This window comes from Petromyzon marinus, chromosome 1 (genome assembly GCF_048934315.1).
Source record: "Petromyzon marinus isolate PM22_M1 ecotype Great Lakes invasive population chromosome 1, UKy_Petmar_22M1.pri1.0, whole genome shotgun sequence".
In the NCBI taxonomy this organism is placed as follows: domain Eukaryota; kingdom Metazoa; phylum Chordata; class Hyperoartia; order Petromyzontiformes; family Petromyzontidae; genus Petromyzon; species Petromyzon marinus.
Window position 1 is genome coordinate 19775959 of NC_133667.1, and position 20951 is coordinate 19796909.

Consider the following 20951-nt stretch of genomic DNA (forward strand, 5'->3'; position numbering starts at 1 on the left):
ATTTCCAAATAAATCATCTTGAAAAATATACCAATCGTGGACCAAGGAATGCCTCATCAAAAGTTTAATACATTTTCTACACCAATGCGATCAATATCTTTACAATAAAATATGGCTGGAGAATGCATATTTTAGTTTGTAATGGCGATGATAAATCAAGTTTGGACCTAGCCCAAAGTGTGAAGAAAAAACACTTCACTGCTCATTGAAAAGGTTCCAAACATTAAACAAAGTTAGAGGTTTTTGAGAGGAAAATAAGGTAAATAGTTAGGAAATTATTTTCACTATTGTAAATATATAATACACCTTTTTTCTGCAGTAAATTTCAAACGTGTAACCATAATTCGGGTGGATTACTCCAAATGAAAAGGCTTAACACCTATGCACGTACCCATTGCTTTGCTTAAATATTATGACAATACCTAGTCATGCTAACATTAATTCATGATAGAGATTAATTAATATGCAGTGAGACATTGAAAATCTGTATACAGTAATTAACATTGATCACACCAACAATGCAGTTGGACTAGAGGATGTAGGTTGTGTAAAACTGCTGTCACTATATATGGGAGTTACCTTCATAAAAATCAGATTTGATTCGCAAAATGTCTCTTACCTATAAGTATACACGTCAATAGTGTACAGGCAATGTAGTTAGTCGTTATATTTGAGGAGAGGATATTTTCATCAAAGCTCAAATTATATCGTTTTTTTAAAATAGACTGCGTAGAATACTGTTTCTCTGCATTTGTCAAGAAACACTATACAACTGAAACCTTGCTCATTCACCAACATCTGTTGCATTGGTTAAATATCCGTTGTAAAGAAAAACGTGTCAGTGTCAAGTTACTCTTTAGTCGGTGACAATTTATATGGTGGCATCTGTAGTGTCGTGTAACATTTTAGGTTGTCGCCCCTAAATAGTATATGCTAACTCAGATGCCGCCTTACAAATGTCTACTCTCACAATGAAGAGACAGTAAGGTTAAAATACGCAACTTTATTCACTGAGAGGCAGCCATAAGGATAGAGAACAGCCTGGAAACCCACAGGCCCATAGCACCACCCTCTAGAGATTACCCATACCAAATGGCGGAGCCAGGATTTTCAGGTAGGGGGGGGGGGCAACCCCTCCAGCAATGAAAAATGATAGCAGTTGTTAGTAAGGACTTGTCCCTTGCTTTTTATTCGACGCGTGTGCGGCGATGTCGCAGCCATCGATCGAGGGTCGAATTCGAACTGTGTGTGATCGGCATCGCGCTCGGTGAAGGTGTGTTTTCAGGGAAGTCGTGTGCTGTGTACGCAACTGCGCACAATTCTGAGTCACTTATAACTGCTTTACCGTTACTTATTGCCAATTATGGACTAAAACTATTGTCCTATCATCTCATAAGAGTTCCTGGCACATAATAATATGCTACACAGTGGCAGTGGGGGGTCACAAAACGCCGATTTATCACTAATAAACCCCAATGATCCAATCGAAATTAGGGATTTCGATCGGATCATTGGGGGGCCATGTGCCACCCCACCCCCCCCCCCCCACTGGCTCCGCCAGTGCCCATACCTTACACTTTTCAATGTGACAAACCATGGGAGAACCCGTGTGACCAAAACACTTGACTGGGCCCATGACCAGAACCCCGTGACTGTAGCTCCCAAGTAAAGCACACAACTACAAGTAAAGGCAACCAAATGTGCAATTTTTTATTAATATAAATATGCAATAACAATGGCATGTTTAAGCCTGGTTGAAATAATACAGTGAACTACATAATACATGGAATTAAAAGTTAGTGTTTTTAAGGTGTCACTGTATAGACTGTACATAGTTTTACGATGGAAATTAAAATGGGGAATGTATAATCATCAGTAATCACAACATACACATTTTACAGAGGTTATTCTATGTACTTTGTTGGCTGATATTTTTGTGCATTTTGCTGCAAAATACAACTATATGCATCCAGCTCATGAACACATCGCTACGACATCCGATATAATGTGGTGCTGTCAAGTTTTAACAAGGCCTTAACATTTAGCCTCACCTGGTCCTTGCATTTGACAGATTTGTCAAAGGTGTGCAGCAGTTGGCGTAGGTCACCCAACTGGGCATGTAACTGACCGACTTCAGCCACATGCCTCTCCTGCTCTTCCTGAGACTCTTTCTTGTATTCCTGCTGCATGGACTGCATCCACTGACCCAGCTCCATCAGAACATTTCTCTAAACAAAGGACAAACATTTTGCAGTTACTGATACAATGACTTCTAAATGCAGTCACGATTGTTAGGTTGTAGTAAAAGAGTTGACGGCTAGGAAACAGCCAAGCGGTGATCAACATTGTCACGTTTGTAACACATAGAACATGTTTTCAAATCAGATACAGTGAGGGAAAAAAAGTATTTGATCCCCTGCTGATTTTGCACGTTTGCCCACTGACAAAGAAATGATCAGTCTATAATTTTAATGGTAGGTTTATTTGAACAGTGAGAGACAGAATAACAACAAAAAAATCCAGAAAAACGCATGTCAAAAATGTTATGAATTTATTTGCATTTTAATGAGGGAAATAAGTATTTGACCCCTCTGCAAAACATGACTTAGTACTTGGTGGCAAAACCCTTGTTGGCAATCACAGAGGTCAGACGTTTCTTGTAGGTTTGCAGACATCTCAGGAGGGATTTTGTCCCACTACTCTTTGCAGATCTTCTCCAAGTCAATAAGGTTTCGAGGCTGACGTTTGGCAACTCGAACCATCAGCTCCCTCCACAGATTTTCTATGGGATTAAGGTCTGGAGACTGGCAAGGCCACTCCAGGTCCTTAATGTGCTTCTTCTTGAGCCACTCCTTTGTTGCATTGGCCGTGTGTTTTGGGTCATTATCATGCTGGAATACCCATCCACGACCCATTTTCAATGCCCTGGCTGAGGGAAAGAGGTTCTCACCCAAGATTTGACGGTACATGGCCCCGTCCATCGTCCCTTTGATGCACTGAAGTTGTCCTGTCCCCTTAGCAGAAAAACACCCCCAAAGCATGTTTCCACCTCCATATTTGACGGTGGGGATGGTGTTCTTGGGGTCATAGGCAGCATTCCTCCTCCAAACACGGCGAGTTGAGTTGATGCCAAAGAGCTCCATTTTGGTCTCATCTGACCACAACACTTTCACCCAGTTGTCTTCTGAATCATTCAGATGTTCAGTGGCAAACTTCAGACGGGCATGTATATGTGCTTTCTTGAGCAGGGGGACCTTGCGGGTGCTGCAGGATTTCAGTCCTTCACGGCGTAGTGTGTTACCAATTGTTTTCTTGGTGACTATGGTCCCAGCTGCCTTGAGATCATTGACAAGATCCTCCCGTGTAGTTATGGGTTGATTCCTCACCGTTCTCATGCTCATTGCAAATCCACGAGGTGAGATCTTGCATGAAGCCCCAGGCCAAGGGAGATTGACAGTTCTTTTGTGTTTCTTCCATTTGCGAATAATCGCACCAACTGTTGTCACCTTCTCACCAAGCTGCTTGGCAATGGTCTTGTAGCCCATTCCAGCCTTGTGTAGGTCTACAATCTTGTCCCTGACATCCTTGGAGAGCCCTTTGGAATTGACCATGGTGGAGAGTTTGGAATCTGATTGATTGCTTCTGTGGACAGGTGTCTTTTATACAGGTAACAAGCTGAGATTAGGAGCACTCCCTTTAAGAGTGTGCTCCTAAACTCAGCTCATTACCTGTATAAAAGACACCTGTGAGCCAGAATCTCTCTGATTGAGAGGGGGTCAAATACTTATTTCCCTCATTAAAATGTAAATCAATTTATAACATGTTTGACATACGTTTTTCTGGATTTTTTTTTGTTGTCATTCTGTCTCTCACTGTTCAAATAAACCTACCATTAAAATTATAAACTGATCATTTCTTTGTCAGTGGGCAAACGTACAAAATCAGCAGGGGATCAAATACTTTTTTCCCTCACTGTAGATAGACTTAAAGCTTTCGTGACTACAGGAATTCATATTCTTTGGGTCTTTCGGTAAAGCCATGTAGATAGAAAAATAATAATAAAAAAATATCACGATGTTTCGATCGCAACACAAGCAACCGTCATCATGGGAAAAAATAGCGGCAGAGCTACTGAGGCAGGAAAAAAATTAGTGGGAGCGCTGCTAAGGCAGGGTGTTATAAAGGTTTGAGATGGGTGTAGCCAAAGGGTCATAACCGAAGTGGGCGGGGCTAGAGATGAAATTTGCATGTAAATGTAAGGTCGGAGAGCTGAGCTCCTCCACGACGATGAAGCTGTGGAGGTGGCCATTGTTACGCGAGAGATTAGCATGTCAATGTAGGAAAACCGAAAACCAACACCACATCGAGGCCAACGAGCAACGGTGGCTGTGTTAGTGAGACATTTAGCCTGTTAATGTAACTCAAGAGAGTTGAGTGACTCAATCAGATGTGCCTTCTTGTCTCGAAGTTTGTTAAAAGATCTAATAGTCGTGTCGAAACCCTCCCCGTAGAGGCAGTTAAATATATTTTTTCACCTGATGACGATTGCTTGTGTTGCGATCGAAACGTCGTGATATTTAATTAGTATTTTCTTTTCTTTGTACGTGACTTTACCGAAAGACCCAAGAATATGAATTCCTGCAGTCACGAAAGCTTGAAGTCAAGATAGTAACAATTTAATTAATAGAACAGCATATTCCCAATTTAAGAGTAATAAGGGGATTATATATGTTGCATTGAGTAATGAGGCCACCATCAACAGTGTGTTGTCTTTCCCATTGTAAAGTAACATTTCTACTTCCAACTTCAGCATTGTACTCAATGCTTGAAAGAGTGTACATATTTTCCATGTTTGCTAAGCTGGTTTACAATTCGCATTGAAAAACTACATTTCAATGAATACAATGGGAGAACTATCCATAATATAAAAAAAATATTTTTCTTACATAAGGTTTGAGAAACATTTTAAGGGACTATATGCAGAGCATTTGAACATGAAAAACCCCCAAATATTCTGTAAATAAGATTATTTTAACGTGATGTCACTCAGTGTCAAGTTAGATTGGGTACATACAAATAATATTTCGTTTAAGTTTCCATGGTTTACGATCAATGTTCGTACCTTGAGGTTGGAATACCAAGTGTCCAGTATATCCCCAACTCTTTCCAATTTGTCAGCTGGGAGGAGTGGCTGGGTTCTAACTTCCTCTTGGTTTAAGTGGGATTCTTGACCAAGCAGTGTGAGCCCTCCTGTCTCCGACTCTGGAGAGACCCTGCCGAGGGTCTGGAGAAGCAGTTGACTCGCCAGAGGAACGGGCACTGTGGGGATGTGACGTAGATGATTAAACATATTCCGCTTAACACTACACATTCTTCAAAGTATCCGCGTGGCATAAAGTTACTCATATTTTAAATGTTTCAGTTAGCATTCTTATTACATTTATGTTACAGTAATTTTCCATTTTAATTAGCAAAATACTATTTACATTAAAGAGCTGAGAAAGACTGTGCATTTCCAAATGACTCCATCTCTTTGCACGACAATTACACATTATAAATGTAATATTGTTGAACAAGATGCATCAGTAAGCGCTGGCAGGATAATACGAGCATAACACCGCAATGTCATGCGTTTTTGGATATTAACTCAAAAGTGCATTTTGTACCGGGTGCAGACTCTCGTGGCTCAGAGCCATTCTCTCGATGCTCTTGTCGGATGACGGATGAAGAAACATTGTCATTGCCTGCTGCTGTGTTTTCGGAGGTGGACGATGTATGCTGCTGTCTGCCTTGCGTTGTTTCTTCCATAGCCAGTGCTGACAAAAGAAACGGAATTTGTTGGTTACCGTGTACATCATTTACATGAGAAAAAGAATAAGGCTCAACATGGGAACAGAAGAGATTCAGCTGTGGTCTTTGGTAGGATCCAAAAGAAGTGAATTAATAATTTTTAATCCTCTGACTCTAATCATGTGGCAGTCCCGGGCCGATCATTCAAAACCGCTCCACAGTCCTGCGATCGGCACCATGTGTTGGTACCATGTGCGTGACAACATACGTAGAGATGCTTGATTTCAGCTTCAAATATCGTATACAGTACATTACGCAATACATATAACAATTTAAACACTGAAAATACTGCACGTACACAAAGCATCATGACTAATAACTAGTGATTAAAAAAAATTATGCCGTGCGATCCGGCGAGAAGTGCGTGAAATTCGGCAATCGCAAAAGTCCGGCGATCGTCATACACATGTCGTTGAAATAACAGCGTAGTACATACATCACCTTCTTTGGTTCTTTCGGTAAAGTCACGTAGAATGAGAATAAAATAATACATTTATAAAATAACACAATAAAATTCTCACGACGTTTCGGCCACAACACAAGCGGCCTTCATCAGGTTAAGGGACGAGACTGTCTGGAGGACAGACTGTCTGCAGGACAGCGCTGTCCTCCAGACAGTCTCGTCCCTTCACCTGATGAAGGCCGCTTGTGTTGTGGCCGAAACGTCGTGAGAATTTTATTGTGTTATTTTATTTTATCAATTTATAATTTTATTCTCATTCTACGTGACTTTACCGAAAGAACCAAAGAAGATGAATCCTTGCAGTCACGAAAGCTTTAAATCGATACATACATCACCCCATGCAGTCTTCGAGATTAGAGTGGTAAGTATGGTGCAGTAAATAAAGCAACTTTTTTACATTGGGATATGTGTCTATTTGTATATTTAATTATGCCAATTTCATATAGTAAACAAATTTTAAAACACAAAAAATACATTTATACAACAGCTAAAAAATAAATAAGCCAATGTAAATAATGATGTAATTATCCGGCATTAAAAAAAAAATCCGGTGCCCCCTTCCCCCCAAAGCCGCCAGATAATTATCGATGATCTACATGTTTAAAATTACATTTAAAGTGCTTGAGTTGCAGGCCATGGTGAGGTAACACAAAAGGAGACATGCCTCACCATCGCAGTCAACCAGGAACAAAGCATTTGTATTTACATTCCTAAGCATTAAAAGCTAGCAAAATGTAGCCCATGAGGTACCAGGTTAGATTCACACATATGTGCACACTTGTATGACCAACATTTTTAAATACAGCAAAAGTACATCTTTACATTTAATTTTACCTTCCCCATTTCTGAAGGTATTTTGAAAAATAGTACAGCCAAGAGGTTGTATTAAAACCACTGAATCCTTTAAGATAAATGTCTTGTCATTTCAGGTTCATTTACAAATGTCACATGTGGCTCTGCTAATATATTTCATGAAGGAACTCAATATCCTCTGTGTAAAGATACTCAAAATTTAATTATGATAATATGAAACTGCTGAAGAGTAACATGTAGCTTTGGTATTTTTCTCCCATGAGTGATTTAAATTTGTAGGGAACATGACTTCATCCAGAGTATGTTTTCAAGAGCTGAAGCAAAGTATACTCTTTAGCAAAATACAATCACCACATTAACTATTTTTAAACAAATGCAGATAATTTGAAAACATTTAGATGACAGGGCCGTTCCATGACAACATAAAATATAACAATCTACCTATGGTCTCATGAGTATTACAATTACCAGACATGTATTGTAGTAGACAACACGATTAATGGAAGACTAACACATACTGAGCACCACCCAGATCATAGGCTTGACTATAAATACGGCAAGCAATATAAAACAGGCCATCAACTTTAGAGATGACCTCATCCTGGCAATTAATGACTGGACTTAAAATATAACAATAGCTCCACTAAAGTTTACCTTCCCCATTTCTAATGGCTTATTGAGTAAATGCAGAGTAAAACCACTCATTAATCTGTACTGCTAAAGCGGACATCCTAGAGGTCAATAAATATCACTGCAGGTTTTCAGAGGAAGGTCTATGTCATTTCTCAGCCAATTAGCAATATCACGTGTTTCTGCTGATGCATTGAGTTCTAGAAAGGAAGTATGACTAAAGTCTTGCATGGGTTTTATTGATGCATTGGGCTCCAGAAGGGAACTCAATACATTCTATACAAAGATGCAGAGTACACTATCGGTTGACAATGTATATGAAGATGGCAAGAAAACCCAAGTCATATACAACAAAACGTACAATATTGTTTTGATAGAGAAAAACTAACATAACCTGAACATTAAAATCATCCCTATTTTTCATAAAGTGTGCAATTATATCTACTGTACATGAGACAGGTTGCATTTGTATACCTCAAATCGTGAAGGCGCATACACATCTACAAAGTGCCAAAACTGAGCCCTATTCTGCCCTCCTGATAAACCAGCAAAACTGAAAAATATGCTCGTTAATCTGCATTGCCTGACATAGGAATTTAGGCAGATAACTGTAGCTCATGTTGTCAGATATTGTTGTTGCTTGTGCTTTATAAATACTACTGGACAGCAAACCCTTTCCTCACGTGGGTTTAGCTTTCACGGTTTTGCACCAAATTTATTGAGGTACACAGTTCGCCAAACGTGCCCGTGGCTCGACCATTCGCGGTTGACTGCAAGATTCCTGTATGCATCGTAACTGCACTGCTCGCGATGATGCTGCTTCTGCGGAACACATGTGCTATCTTGTCTCCCAAGTGGCCCATCACGGTTCCCAGGTCACATGTTCCAAGTCTGTTGTGAGGCACAATATTTATTTGTGTAGTGTACAGTACTGTACATGGAAATGTGTTACAGCATTGTACACTACAATAAGAAATTTTCATGCTATACATTTATAGCACAAGTCATATGTAACACTAGAAAACATGAATCATATTTTACGTTCAAAATACTTCCTGTTTAACGTTTGGGTTGATGTAGGGTAACACCAAACAAAAGGAGGGGATGTCGTATTGCAAACTGTGAACCAAACTCTAGTTTTCTCATTTGCCTTTGCGTTTACGGGTCGCTGATTTGCCAATTGAGGCTATTTTCAAGAATGTAACGCCTGTGATGGGCAAGGATTTCCTGTATACAATAACATTCTATAGTTCATGCACTCTGCACAAACAATCATTGAACCAAAATATCAACATAATTATGTATTTTTGTAGAACATAAAGCATTTTAAAGCTCAATTATTTAAGTAAACTTTTACTATATAGGTGCATTAAATCTGTAGTCAAAAATGTAATTCAATTATCTACAGCACTTAGAATGATGTTAAATAGTACATGTGCTCAGATTTTTAGCAAATTAGTACTTTACGTGAGTGAATATCATGCACTTAAAACCATTAAATATATAAAAATGAGACTAACAATTCACACTTCATGAGACTACACTGTTGTGTCTTACTGTATGTACAGTGAGGGAAAAAATATTTGATCCCCTGCTGATTTTGTACGTTTGCCCACTTACAAAGAAATGATCAGTCTATAATTTTAATGGTAGGTTTATTTGAACAGTGAGAGACAGAATAACAACAACAAAATCCAGAAAAACGCATGTCAAAAATGTTATAAATTGATTTGCATTTTAATGAGGGAAATAAGTATTTGACCCCTCTGAAAAACATGACTTAGTACTTGGTGGCAAAACCCTTGTTGGCAATCACAGAGGTCAGACGTTTCTTGTAGTTGGCCACCAGGTTTGCACACATCTCAGGAGGGATTTTGTCCCACTCCTCTTTGCAGATCTTCTCCAAGTCATTAAGGTTTCGAGGTTGACGTTTGGCAACTCGAACCTTCAGCTCCCTCCACAGATTTTCTATGGGATTAAGGTCTGGAGACTGGCTAGGCTAGGCCACTCCAGGACCTTAATGTGCTTCTTCTTGAGCCACTCCTTTGTTGCCTTGGCCGTGTGTTTTGGGTCATTGTCATGCTGGAATACCCATCCACGACCCATTTTCCATGCCCTTGCTGAGGAAAGGAGGTTCTCACCCAAGATTTGACGGTACATGGCCCCGTCCCTTTGATGTGGTGAAGTTGTCCTGTCCCCTTTGCAGAAAAACACCCCCAAAGCATAATGTTTCCACCTCCATATTTGACGGTGGGGATAGTGTTCTTGGGGTCATAGGCAGCATTCCTCCTCCTCCAAACAAGGCGAGTTGAGTTGATGCCAAAGAGCTCCAATTTGGTCTCATATGACCACAACACTTTCACCCAGTTGCCCTCTGAATTATTCAGATGTTCATTGGCAAACTTCAGACGGGCATGTATATGTGGTCTCTTGAGCAGGGGGACCTTGCTGGCGCTACAGGATTTCAGTCCTTCACGGCATAGTGTGTTACCAATTGTTTTCTTGGTGACTATGGTCCCAGCTGCCTTGAGATAATTGACAAGGTCCTCCCGTGTAGTTCTGGGCTGATTCCTCACCGTTCTCATGATCATTACAACTCCACGAGGTGAGATCTTGCATGAAGCCCCAGGCCGAGGGAGATTGACAGTTCTTTTGTGTTTCTTCTATTAGCGAATAATCGTACCAACTGTTGTCACCTCACCAAGCTGCTTGGCAATGGTCTTGTAGCCCATTCCAGTCTTGTGTAGGTCTACAATCTTGTCCCTGACATCCTTGGATAGCTCTTTGGTCTTGGCCATGGAGGAGAGTTTGGAATCTGATTGATTGCTTCTGTGGACAGGTGTCTTTTATACAGGTAACAAGCTGAGATTAGGAGCACTCCTTTTAAGAGTGTGCTCCTAATCTCAGCTCGTTACCTGTATAAAAGACACCTGGGAGCCAGAAATCTGATTGGGGGGTCAAATACTTATTTCCCTCATTAAAATGCAAATCAATCTATAACATTTTTGACATGCGTTTTTCTGGATTTTTTGTTGTTGTTATTCTGTCTCTCACTGTTCAGATAAACCTACCATTAAAATTATAGACTGATCATTTCTTCGTCAGTGGGCAAACGTACAAAATCAGCAGGGGATCAAATCCTTTTTTCCCCTCACTGTACCCTATAGGGAATCAAGTGAATGCCCTTTAAACCATGGCAGCAAGCCGATGTCTACAGGCTCTTAGTAATGATACCCGAGCCTCTAAAACAGCTATTAGACCGCTACAGCAACTGCCTGGCCCCTTAAACATAGGCAGGTCCTTTTTACAACTGTCACAGTGGCCCAGGGGCCGGAGGTCACACCTGGTGTGGCTTGGTCCTCGGTGAGAGTGGCCACAGTACGACTCGACACGCGCTGCCTGGGAAGGGGTCTGGTGGCGTCCCACTTGGGCATCACCACAGCGTGCCTCAACAGCTCCTCGTACTCTTCCTAGATAGTACAAGTCCACAAGGAGAAACACCATTCCTGAATTGCACTCCACAGTTTAACACATGTTGATTTCGAAGGCAATTCTACCAAATGCCTTCCAATTTATATTGCGTTTGGGTTTTATTTTTTCCGCTGTGTATGTCGTTCCATTTTTCTAGCTACAAATTACATGGAAATTATGGTTGTTCACTTTAGAGGGAGGTCTGATAAGAATGTGAACACTTAATATTTTTTCACATATTTACCGTACTTATTTGATCAAGCTTTATGCAGTATACAATTCCCTTACAAGAAAGTACATTTCTGCGCTACCATTTATACTACATGGCGTTTTTATAGTAGATGCATAGTATTCTTAGTTTTTTCGGTAAAGTCACGTTGAAGAGAAACAACAAAATAAAATATATATAAAACAATAAAAATTCTCACGACGTTTCGACCATAACTCAAACGGTCGTCTTCAGGTGTGTTGGTTCGCATAAATTTATTTTTAAACGGCGCATTTATTTATTTATAAAAAACGTAAACAAATAAATGCGCCGTTTCAAAATACATTTATGCGAACCAACACACCTGAAGACGACCGTTTGAGTTATGGTCGAAACGTCGTGAGAATTTTTATTGTTTTATATATATTTTATTATTTTGTTGTTTCTCTTCAACGTGACTTTACCGAAAAAACTAAGAATATGAATTACTGCAGTCACGAAAGCTTTAAATCAAAATTTAGATGCATAGTAATTTAACATTCCCAAATATATATTTTATACATTACTTAAAACGTAATTGACAGCAACCTTTGGCCAACCTTGCGGTACACATTTATTCACATTGAGGCAGGGGTAGGTATTGCAAAGGGAACTACTCTCCCAATGCAAACCTCGAGATGCATAACTACATTTAAACCCAACAACTTCTATTTTTTACCATTGTACATTGAACAATAAAACTATCAACGCAGCCAATATATTTGTTATTGATGATAAGACTGCTATTTCAAATGCAAAAATATAATCAAATCACTCTCCACCATAGCCTTCCTTCTTATTGCCATATTTCTTCCTCTGTTCCCACTGTCATTTGTGGCCAGGCTGATTTGTTTTCATGTTCAGCTACGCATGCTTAAATACAATTCAACCTTCATTTAATGCAGTTAATCAGGTCCACTGTTTACTACATTACAATTATAGTAAACACTTGTATGAAGTACAAATATTGCCTGCATCTATCCCATAAATGTTATTGCAAATGTTCAATGTGTCAAGTGCATACTGCAAGATTGCTTCTATTAATATAGTTGAAGTGCAGTTAATTGTATAAGTTAATGTGAAAAATCTCATGTATTATACACTATGCAGCATGGAAAGTCATAGTAGGTGAATGGAAAATCCATGAATCTTCATAAAAGTGTTTAAAACCTCAAACGTGGAAGGTACTTTATATCAAAAATGTGACTTGCTATTAAATTGATTTAGATTACAATATTTAATATTCATCTACAAGAGAAACTAAAGTATAGTTAAGTTGGGAAGTGCATTCTTATCTAAATGTAAGTATTATTGTATTATTTTTACAACTCATCTAAATGAGCGTATTATTGTTGCTATCAATTTTGAAATTGGAACTGACACCACCACATAATGCATGTTGCAAAATGTCAGCAAATGTTTATTATTCATATTACAGCAGATGGCAGGCTTTGATAATGAATTTAATTTCCATGCAGCAGCTGCAAAAGTAATTGCCGACGTCTGATTAACTGGTTCTGAAGCACATTTGCTTACGAATAGGTAATGCAACGACCATAAATAGACCTACACACCTGGTGAGCTAAGAAATTCTCAAAACACTACCTGCAAGTCGGACGAGACGGAGCTTCCTCGGTCACTCTCTCCAGGTATAACAGGTGACTGCCGACAGCTCTCCTCCCCCGACGACATCCTAACCCAGCGTTACCACTCCTGTCTCTCCAGGAAGGTAAATCTGGAACTGCCCTCTGCACAAACATCTCAACCAATCAACTTGTTTACATCAATTATATTGGTCATTCACACGTGAATTATGGCTTAAGTGTCAAAAAGGGAAATATTACATTTAAACAGTGTAAAGACTGGGACCCTTCTTGGCAGTATTAAAATACAACAATAGGCATTCTCTGGTCTAAAACTTTGAGACTAGGCTCAAAAGAAAGCTGTCTCTGGTGTGGACCAATCACTTTCAAAGACAATATATAGGTTAGATCAGAGCATATGTTTTTGTTTGCATGTTCACAAGTACGTGTGGTTAATGCAGACAGGATTCCTTGAATAAGGATTATGTTTGGTGTTTTAACATCTTCACACCTGTTTTATTGCCAGAAAGGGTAAAACCTATTGTTATAGTGTAAAGACTGAGTAAGGCCAGTCTCACCCAACCCACCAGTTGCCTTACACCATTGTGGGTTCCACTTTTTTTTAAGATAAACACATGTAAAATGTTATTGGTGCAAATTTTTTATTACATTAGATAAACAGTGTACAAATACCTAATACTTGAATTTATTAATCCAATATGGACACATTTGTGTTTTTTCATTATTCCTCTTATCTGCGATGTGTTAAGAATTTCTGCTTATCATTTGCTTATGACTATTCAGCTCTGGCAACACACATGCCTGTACAGTACATCATAAAACAATATGTACTGCAGGAATCACATTACAATTCCACGATCCTACTCTAGGAGATTCCTGCAGGAATTACAATTTCTAATCGGTCATGTGATCTTTGGAATTGCCAGTATTTGTATGGGCAATAGCTGAACCTTGCCATGTCACAGCAACACTGAAATTCCCACGACCATCTGAGTTATAATGGAGATTCAGAAGTCTCCATTGAAATTAATGAAGATTCTATTGAACAATCCTGTAAAATAAATAATTCCAACAATCGAGGAATCTTACGTAGAATCACCATTGATTTCAAATGGAATTCTCGTGGTTTGGTCAGTTATCGTTGCCACAGTGTGACTCAGTGAGAGCACATTGGGACTCGGCACACGCTGTCTGGAGAGTGGCATGGTGGCGTCAAGAGCCTCAACAGCTGCTCAGCCACTAGATGGCAAGCTTTTACAATATCCCAGAAATTACAAGTGATTCCAACAATTCCATGACCCACTCATATCATGTCAAATTATTGTATTTTGCTCTATTGATCAAATTTAGTTGCTTTCTCTCCATACTTTGTTGTTGTATATACTTGTATTACTTTTGACTCTGACTCGCTACCCGATCATTATGTTGTCGCTGTTACTATCTGCAGTACTTGTTTATTTCTTCATTATTTATTATAATCTCCATGTATATAGTGTTGGTCTATCGCTTCTTTGTTTTATTGATTTCTCACTACCTGTTATTTTTTCTCTACATACTTGGCTGTTTTCAAGCTTTTATTTGTACTTAATTTAGGTAGTCTCTTTTCACAACTATGTTGTTTTACGGTATGCATTATAATGTATATCATATACTGGACATCTGTGAAACAGAGCTTTATAGCTCATCAGATTCCTCCAGCATAAATTTATATTCTGATATACATTACAGTGACATCACTCGGTGATGTCCCTGAGAGTCCTTTTAAAGCTTTTTTTTTTTCAAAATGAAGGGCTTCAGACTTAAGTTTGAAAGCCCAAGATACACAACCTGCATCTGGCAAACCCAAAATTTATATTTTGAATTCCCTCCCTTTCATGGAAAATTTCGTTGGTTTGGAGCAGCGAGGGGATGCAGCAGTCGGAATATTACTGTCAGATAGAGAGTAGAGATGGGTAAAGAATAGAGGATCTCTGTATCTTTACTTGAATCAACATGCGATTCTGTTCAAAGGGACTTGGAGTAAAGCCAAAATTAGATGCGTTACCTATGTGCTTGGCTGTAATATTTTAAGGTATAAGTCTTGAAAACGAGAACTTAATGAACATCCCAAAACTAATTTTACGTCAGTGGTGAGGAGTGGTGTTTCTGTGAAGGTGTCAATAAGCAATACACATTAATACTCATATACAAGTTCACAACATTCATGTGCTTGTGTGCCCAATTCCACACAAATATTGACCATATGGTCTCAATGGACCCAGAATGTCTCATGTTCAGAAGGTAATGGTATTGGTTGGTTCCACAGAAACCTTCCAGAAAATTTTTTGCATAATACATAGATTTTTACAAACTACTATAATTAAAACAAATTCCTTTGAACCCCATGGCTTACGAATGCACAGATCTGAAGACTAATATTTTTTTGGCAACACCTACTGCATTTATGTTTGCATTATAATAGTTTTCCCAACCTGGAAAAAAAACACACACCTATACACAGGTGATTTGTTTTATTTTATATCTAACTACGCGACTTTACCGAAAGAACCAGAGAGTATACACAGGTTCTTCCTGGCACTAAATGTACTTACAAAAAAACCCACTTATTACTGTACTGGTGCTGTCTCAATTGCGTGCAATTTGATGCATTTCCTTTCATGGAGTAAAAAACGTAAGGGGATTCAATAAAATCCAGTACTAATATCATCATTGGCATTTAAAACACACCTAAGACACACAACCTATTAATATGTTGTTTGTCACAAATGTACTCTCTCAATATCTGGGCACAAATATTAAGTTAAAGAAATATTTGGTATCTCATGTATAAAGCGAAGGGTGGGCTGGTGATTCTAACTAAGCTCATGTCGCCAAGATGGGGCGTTCGAGATTAGCGGATAAAATCCAGCCTGCCGCCTCTTTTCAAACCGGATTATTATTCGTGTATGTACAGCAATGAGTTGATGGTTTCACAAAAAAAAGTGTATCACATTAAATATGGTTGTGCGCTTAAATTGGACAAATCCCAGTTCCGCGATTTAAAATAAGTTTGGCTGCCACGTGACGAACTCGTTCTCCGTGGCAGAGCGGTTGAGTAAGTGCTGCCCTCTGCCCTCTGCGGAGACCAGAGGTCACTTGACGGGACTTCAAGGTGACATCCACGCCCATGGGGAGTTCTCCTACATCAGGAGTCGCCAACCAAAGTAACAAGAGGAGCAATGTTTTTCGAATTCAGTAAAAAAAACCCCATCAAAATTTCATGAGCCGCAACGATGCACGTGAATGCGAGACGATCCTTAATAAATAACGTCAAGACTCGGTCCTTAAAAGAGCCGCAAGATTGCCGACTCCTGTCCTACGCGAATGCTTATACTGCCTCTGTGAGCGATTCATGAATGGATTCATCACACAAGACGATTCCCCCAGGCGCAGAAACTGGCATAAAACGACAATTAATAAACGCAAGATTATTATTATATATGCACCCCAGCAAACAAGGGGGGGGGAGGGGGTTTGTCGTCGTGAATGAAACAGGTCCCTGCAGGGTGGGCTGGTAGGAACATTGGAATTTTGCGCAATTTTATAAGACATATCAAGTCTCTGCGCTGTCTATTGCTGATTTTACACCCAACAGCACGAGATCTCACTTCGTTAAAGTATTGAAAGGGGACGGACGGACGCACACATGAATCTATTGCAGGCTGGTACACTCAGTTTACAACTTCGTTCCTACCAGTAAAACTCTCTCTCTCTCGGCACAGGCGAGCCGCCGAGTGGCGCGAGAGGCGGCGGCAAAATTCAACAAACGGCTGAGCTCCTCCTCCTCATCCTCATCATCCTACAGCCACACACACACCGCAGTAGTTAGTACACTTACCGTGCTCAACATGTCTCGTGTGACTTACAGCAAAATGTATTGCCGTGGTTGTCACACCTCATGATGATGATTGCTTGTGTTGCAATCGAAACGAAGTGATTTTTTAAATATTTTTTTTTCACCTACGTTACTTTACCGAGAGAACATGCCTTAAAGAATGTCTTGTGACCACCTCTCCCCCCCCTCCTCCTCCTCCTCCCCAACAATTAATTGACCGTTAATATTTTTGTTCCGTTGCAAATAAATGTTCGGTTTTTAATACAGCTTGGTGAACAAAAACAGTTTTAGGGGAATTAAATAGGGCGGGCGAGGGGGGGGTCACAAGACATCTCGACCACCCTCTGCGAAACTGTGTCCCGGGCCCGAATCACACGAGATTTCAAGCTTCATACTCTCTGATTCTTTCGGTGAAAGTCACGTAGTTAGAAATAAAATAAATCACGACGTTTCGATCGCAACACAGGCGGTCGTCATCAGGCAAAACGAGTCGCGACCGCTCGTGCTGCGATCGAAACGTCGCGATTTTGTTTTTTATTTTATTTCATTTTCTACCTACGTGACTTTACCGAAAGAACCAAAGAGTGTGGATTCCTAACAGTCACGAAAGCTTCAAATCAAGATTCCAAGCTTCGTTAATGACAAAAAAGTCTCTAATATTATTGATGTGATGCGGGTGTTTTACTTCGAACGAAGCTTCGCGCTTTGGAGGCACGGGTCCGTGAACACAAAACCGAGTTATCACCAGCCATGGTCAATCCACTGCTGGATAAAGGCCCTCCCTCCCCGCCCCAAAGCCTCAGCTGCAATCTCTCACGATCCTGCGACGTGATTAATCATTAAACCTCGTTGTTGCCGCACGTGCCATATAACGAGGCTCGTTCAATCGCTCCATCTGGCCGGCGAGAATCCCAGACGTGTTCCACAGGATTAAAGCGTCCCACGTCTGGTCACAACTTCCCGAATGATAAAAGACGCATCCCCAATGTTGACTTTGTAAAAGAAACAACTCACGAGCGGTTAGCAAGTGCGTCTTATAATCCAGCCTATACCGGTACACAAAATAAACACCTTCGCCCAGACAGTTCCACACAATTACAAAGAAATCTTCGCGGCCGCGTAGTTGCGAGTCGTGCATAACAAAATATATTAAAACAATATAAAAAATAAAATGTAAGATCGCGCGGCTCGTTGATTACCTTGGCAGAGTCCCACGGCGCTGGTGCGAAGACTTTCGCACTGCTATTGGCGAGCAGACGCGGGCAAAGACGGCACCTCCGTGGGCTCTAGCAGGGCACCAGCACACAGGAGAAGGGTATGATGATGATGATTATGATGATGATGATCACAGCCGAAGAGTTTTACAAAGAGCTCCGAACAACCCCTTCTGTCGAGGTAGTGAGGCGACTTTTTTGAACTGGCGGCTCACTGCCGGGGTTGAACACAAAGGAGGCACCTAAGAAACGCGAAGGGGGACTGGCCAATCAGAGAGCGCGATTAACCCAAGAAACGCCGCGGGTAACCAATGGGAACGCGAGACGCACAGCCTTGGGGGGTGGGGCTGGGGGGCAACGGCAACACAAGAAGCAGAAACCAACTGCCAGAGACGCATAAGAGAGACACAATTAAACAATAGATACACAATAAATCATAATATATACACAATAAATCATAACATATACACCATAAAACATAATATATACACAATGAACCATAAGAGATACACAATGAAACATAAGAGATACACAATGAATCATAAGAGATACCCAATGCATCATAAGAGATACAATGCATCATAAGAGATACAATGCATCATAATAGATACGCAATAAATCATAATGTATACACAATAAAACATAATATATACACAATGAAACATAAGAGATACACAATGCAACATAAGAGATACACAATTAATCATAAGAGATACACAATGCATCATAAGAGATACACAATTAATCATAAGGTATACACAATTAATCATAAGAGATACACAATGAATCAAAATAGATACACAATGAATCATAATAGATACACAATGCAACATAAGAGATACACAATTAATCATAAGAGATACACAATGCATCATAATAGATACACAATGAATCATAAGATAAACACAATAAAACATAATAGATACACAATGCATCATAATAGATACACAATGCATCATAAGAGATACAATGCATCATAAGAGATACACAATGAATCATAATAGATACACAATGCATCATAAGATAAACACAATAAAACATAATAGATACACAATGCATCATAATATATACACAATGCATCATAATAGATACACAAGAAGCATGGCCCAGGGCTGTAGAGACAATGGAGCATAACAGAGACAATGAATCATAACAGAGACAATGAATCATAACAAAGACAAGGAATCATAAGAGATACACAAGAAGCATGAGCCAGGGCTATAGAGACACAAGGGAGCATAACAGAAACACAAGGAATCGTAACAAAAACACGAGGCATCATAAGAGCTACACAATGAATCATAAGAGATACAGAAGAAGCGTGGCCCAGGGTTATAGAGACACAAAGAATCATAGCAAAGACACAATTAATCATAAGAGACACACAACAAGCATGGCCCAGGGCTATAGAGACACAAGGGATCGTAACAGAGACACAAGGAATCACGATATATCATAACAGATACAGGAGATATCATACCAGAGATGCAAGGAATCATAACGTAGAGCTATAGAGACAATAATTCATAACAGAGACACAAGAAGCATGGCCCGAGCTATAGAGATAGAAACAATCACAACAGAGATAGCAATATCATGGCCCATTGCTATAGAGACATAAAACAGACAAGAAACGTGACCCAGGCGATAAAAACACAAGAATTCAGAGACAATAAACATGGTCAATAAAACATAAATCAAAACAGAGGCACAAGAAAGTTATAGGCACATAGAAATACAATAAACTTAAAAACAGACACACCAACTGAAAATATACAACATCCAATGCCAATAGAAAGACGAAAAATAAAACACGAGAAACTCAAGAAACATCCCCCAATGAAATACAAGAAAACTAAAACTAGAAACGAAACAACATTCCCCAATGTTAGTCTACAGGCATTGGTGTCTCTGCTGTTCGTTTTCGCTTGTTCTTACGTGTTTACCCATCAACTGTGTTGTTATTGATGGAATTATAATAAAATGATTTGCCCTTTCGGCCATAAAATAACGGTGTTAAAATGTCGACCCACCAAATAAACACCTATTTCTATAATTCAATATCTTGTGACTGGTGAAAGGTCCCATGAATGTAACTGCTTAACCCGAGCTAATAATGATTGACGTTTGCATTGCCTTTGTACTGCTCGCCTTTTGGCAGCCTTTGGTCTCGTACTGGTGAGACAACGCCATAAAAGAGGCTCTATTTGGTGTCGGCCAATTCGTTTCAAGGACAAGTGCATACGTAATTATTTAAGGATATTTGTTTGCAAGTAAGGTATGTGTGGTTCACGCTGAATTTGTGGCTTGTAATAGGACTATATTTGGTGTCTGAGTATCTTGACACCTGTATTTATGCCAGAAAGACCTTGATTCATCGTTCAATATCTTGATTCTGGCAACATGGTCCCATATATGTTTGAGTGCTTGCATTTGCTCTAAAATCAATTTCTATACTTTTAAATAGTTGCATTTAATACCACTTCAAGAACAAAACAGAAACCTCGTGGCTAGATGATACTGTAACTGTTTTTACAGCACTTCTAGATTGTTATTGCTAGATTTCAAAGTGATTTCGCGTTAAACTCCCGATTAGCACGGTTGGCTACGTATGGTGTGAAATAATTTCAACATACATACAAACCACTGCTTACAGCTTAAATGTTGAAAAGCAGATCTAAAGTTTTTTATTTTGATGAAAATGAGGCTTTAATAGGGGAAATTAATTAATAAACGCCACCTAGTGGTGAAAGAGTGCCCACGATTCTGTTTGCCAGAAAAGAGG

At 39.6% G+C, this 20951-nt stretch overlaps 1 protein-coding gene across 6 annotated transcripts in view; it reads right to left on the bottom strand.

The window, feature by feature from the left end:
- The window catches only part of POC5 (POC5 centriolar protein), a 32022-nt gene extending 13601 nt beyond the window's left edge, over positions 1 to 18421 (bottom strand). Inside the window, exons 1-7 of one of the 6 annotated variants that reach the window (XM_032968692.2) lie at positions 18152 to 18421; positions 16812 to 16916; positions 13080 to 13222; positions 11100 to 11226; positions 5667 to 5816; positions 5123 to 5319; positions 2052 to 2228 (exon numbers count right to left, since the gene is read on the bottom strand). In XM_032968692.2, the coding sequence (XP_032824583.2) occupies positions 2052 to 2228; positions 5123 to 5319; positions 5667 to 5816; positions 11100 to 11226; positions 13080 to 13166 (738 nt within the window). In that variant the 5' untranslated portion in view covers positions 13167 to 13222; positions 16812 to 16916; positions 18152 to 18421. Of the gene's footprint in view, positions 1 to 2051; positions 2229 to 5122; positions 5320 to 5666; positions 5817 to 11099; positions 11227 to 13079; positions 16788 to 16811; positions 16917 to 18151 lie in introns of those variants that run through there. The other 5 variants (XM_076065325.1, XM_032969019.2, XM_032969271.2 and 2 more) reach the window with 5 other exon arrangements.
- Between the last annotated feature and the right edge of the window lie 2530 nt (positions 18422 to 20951).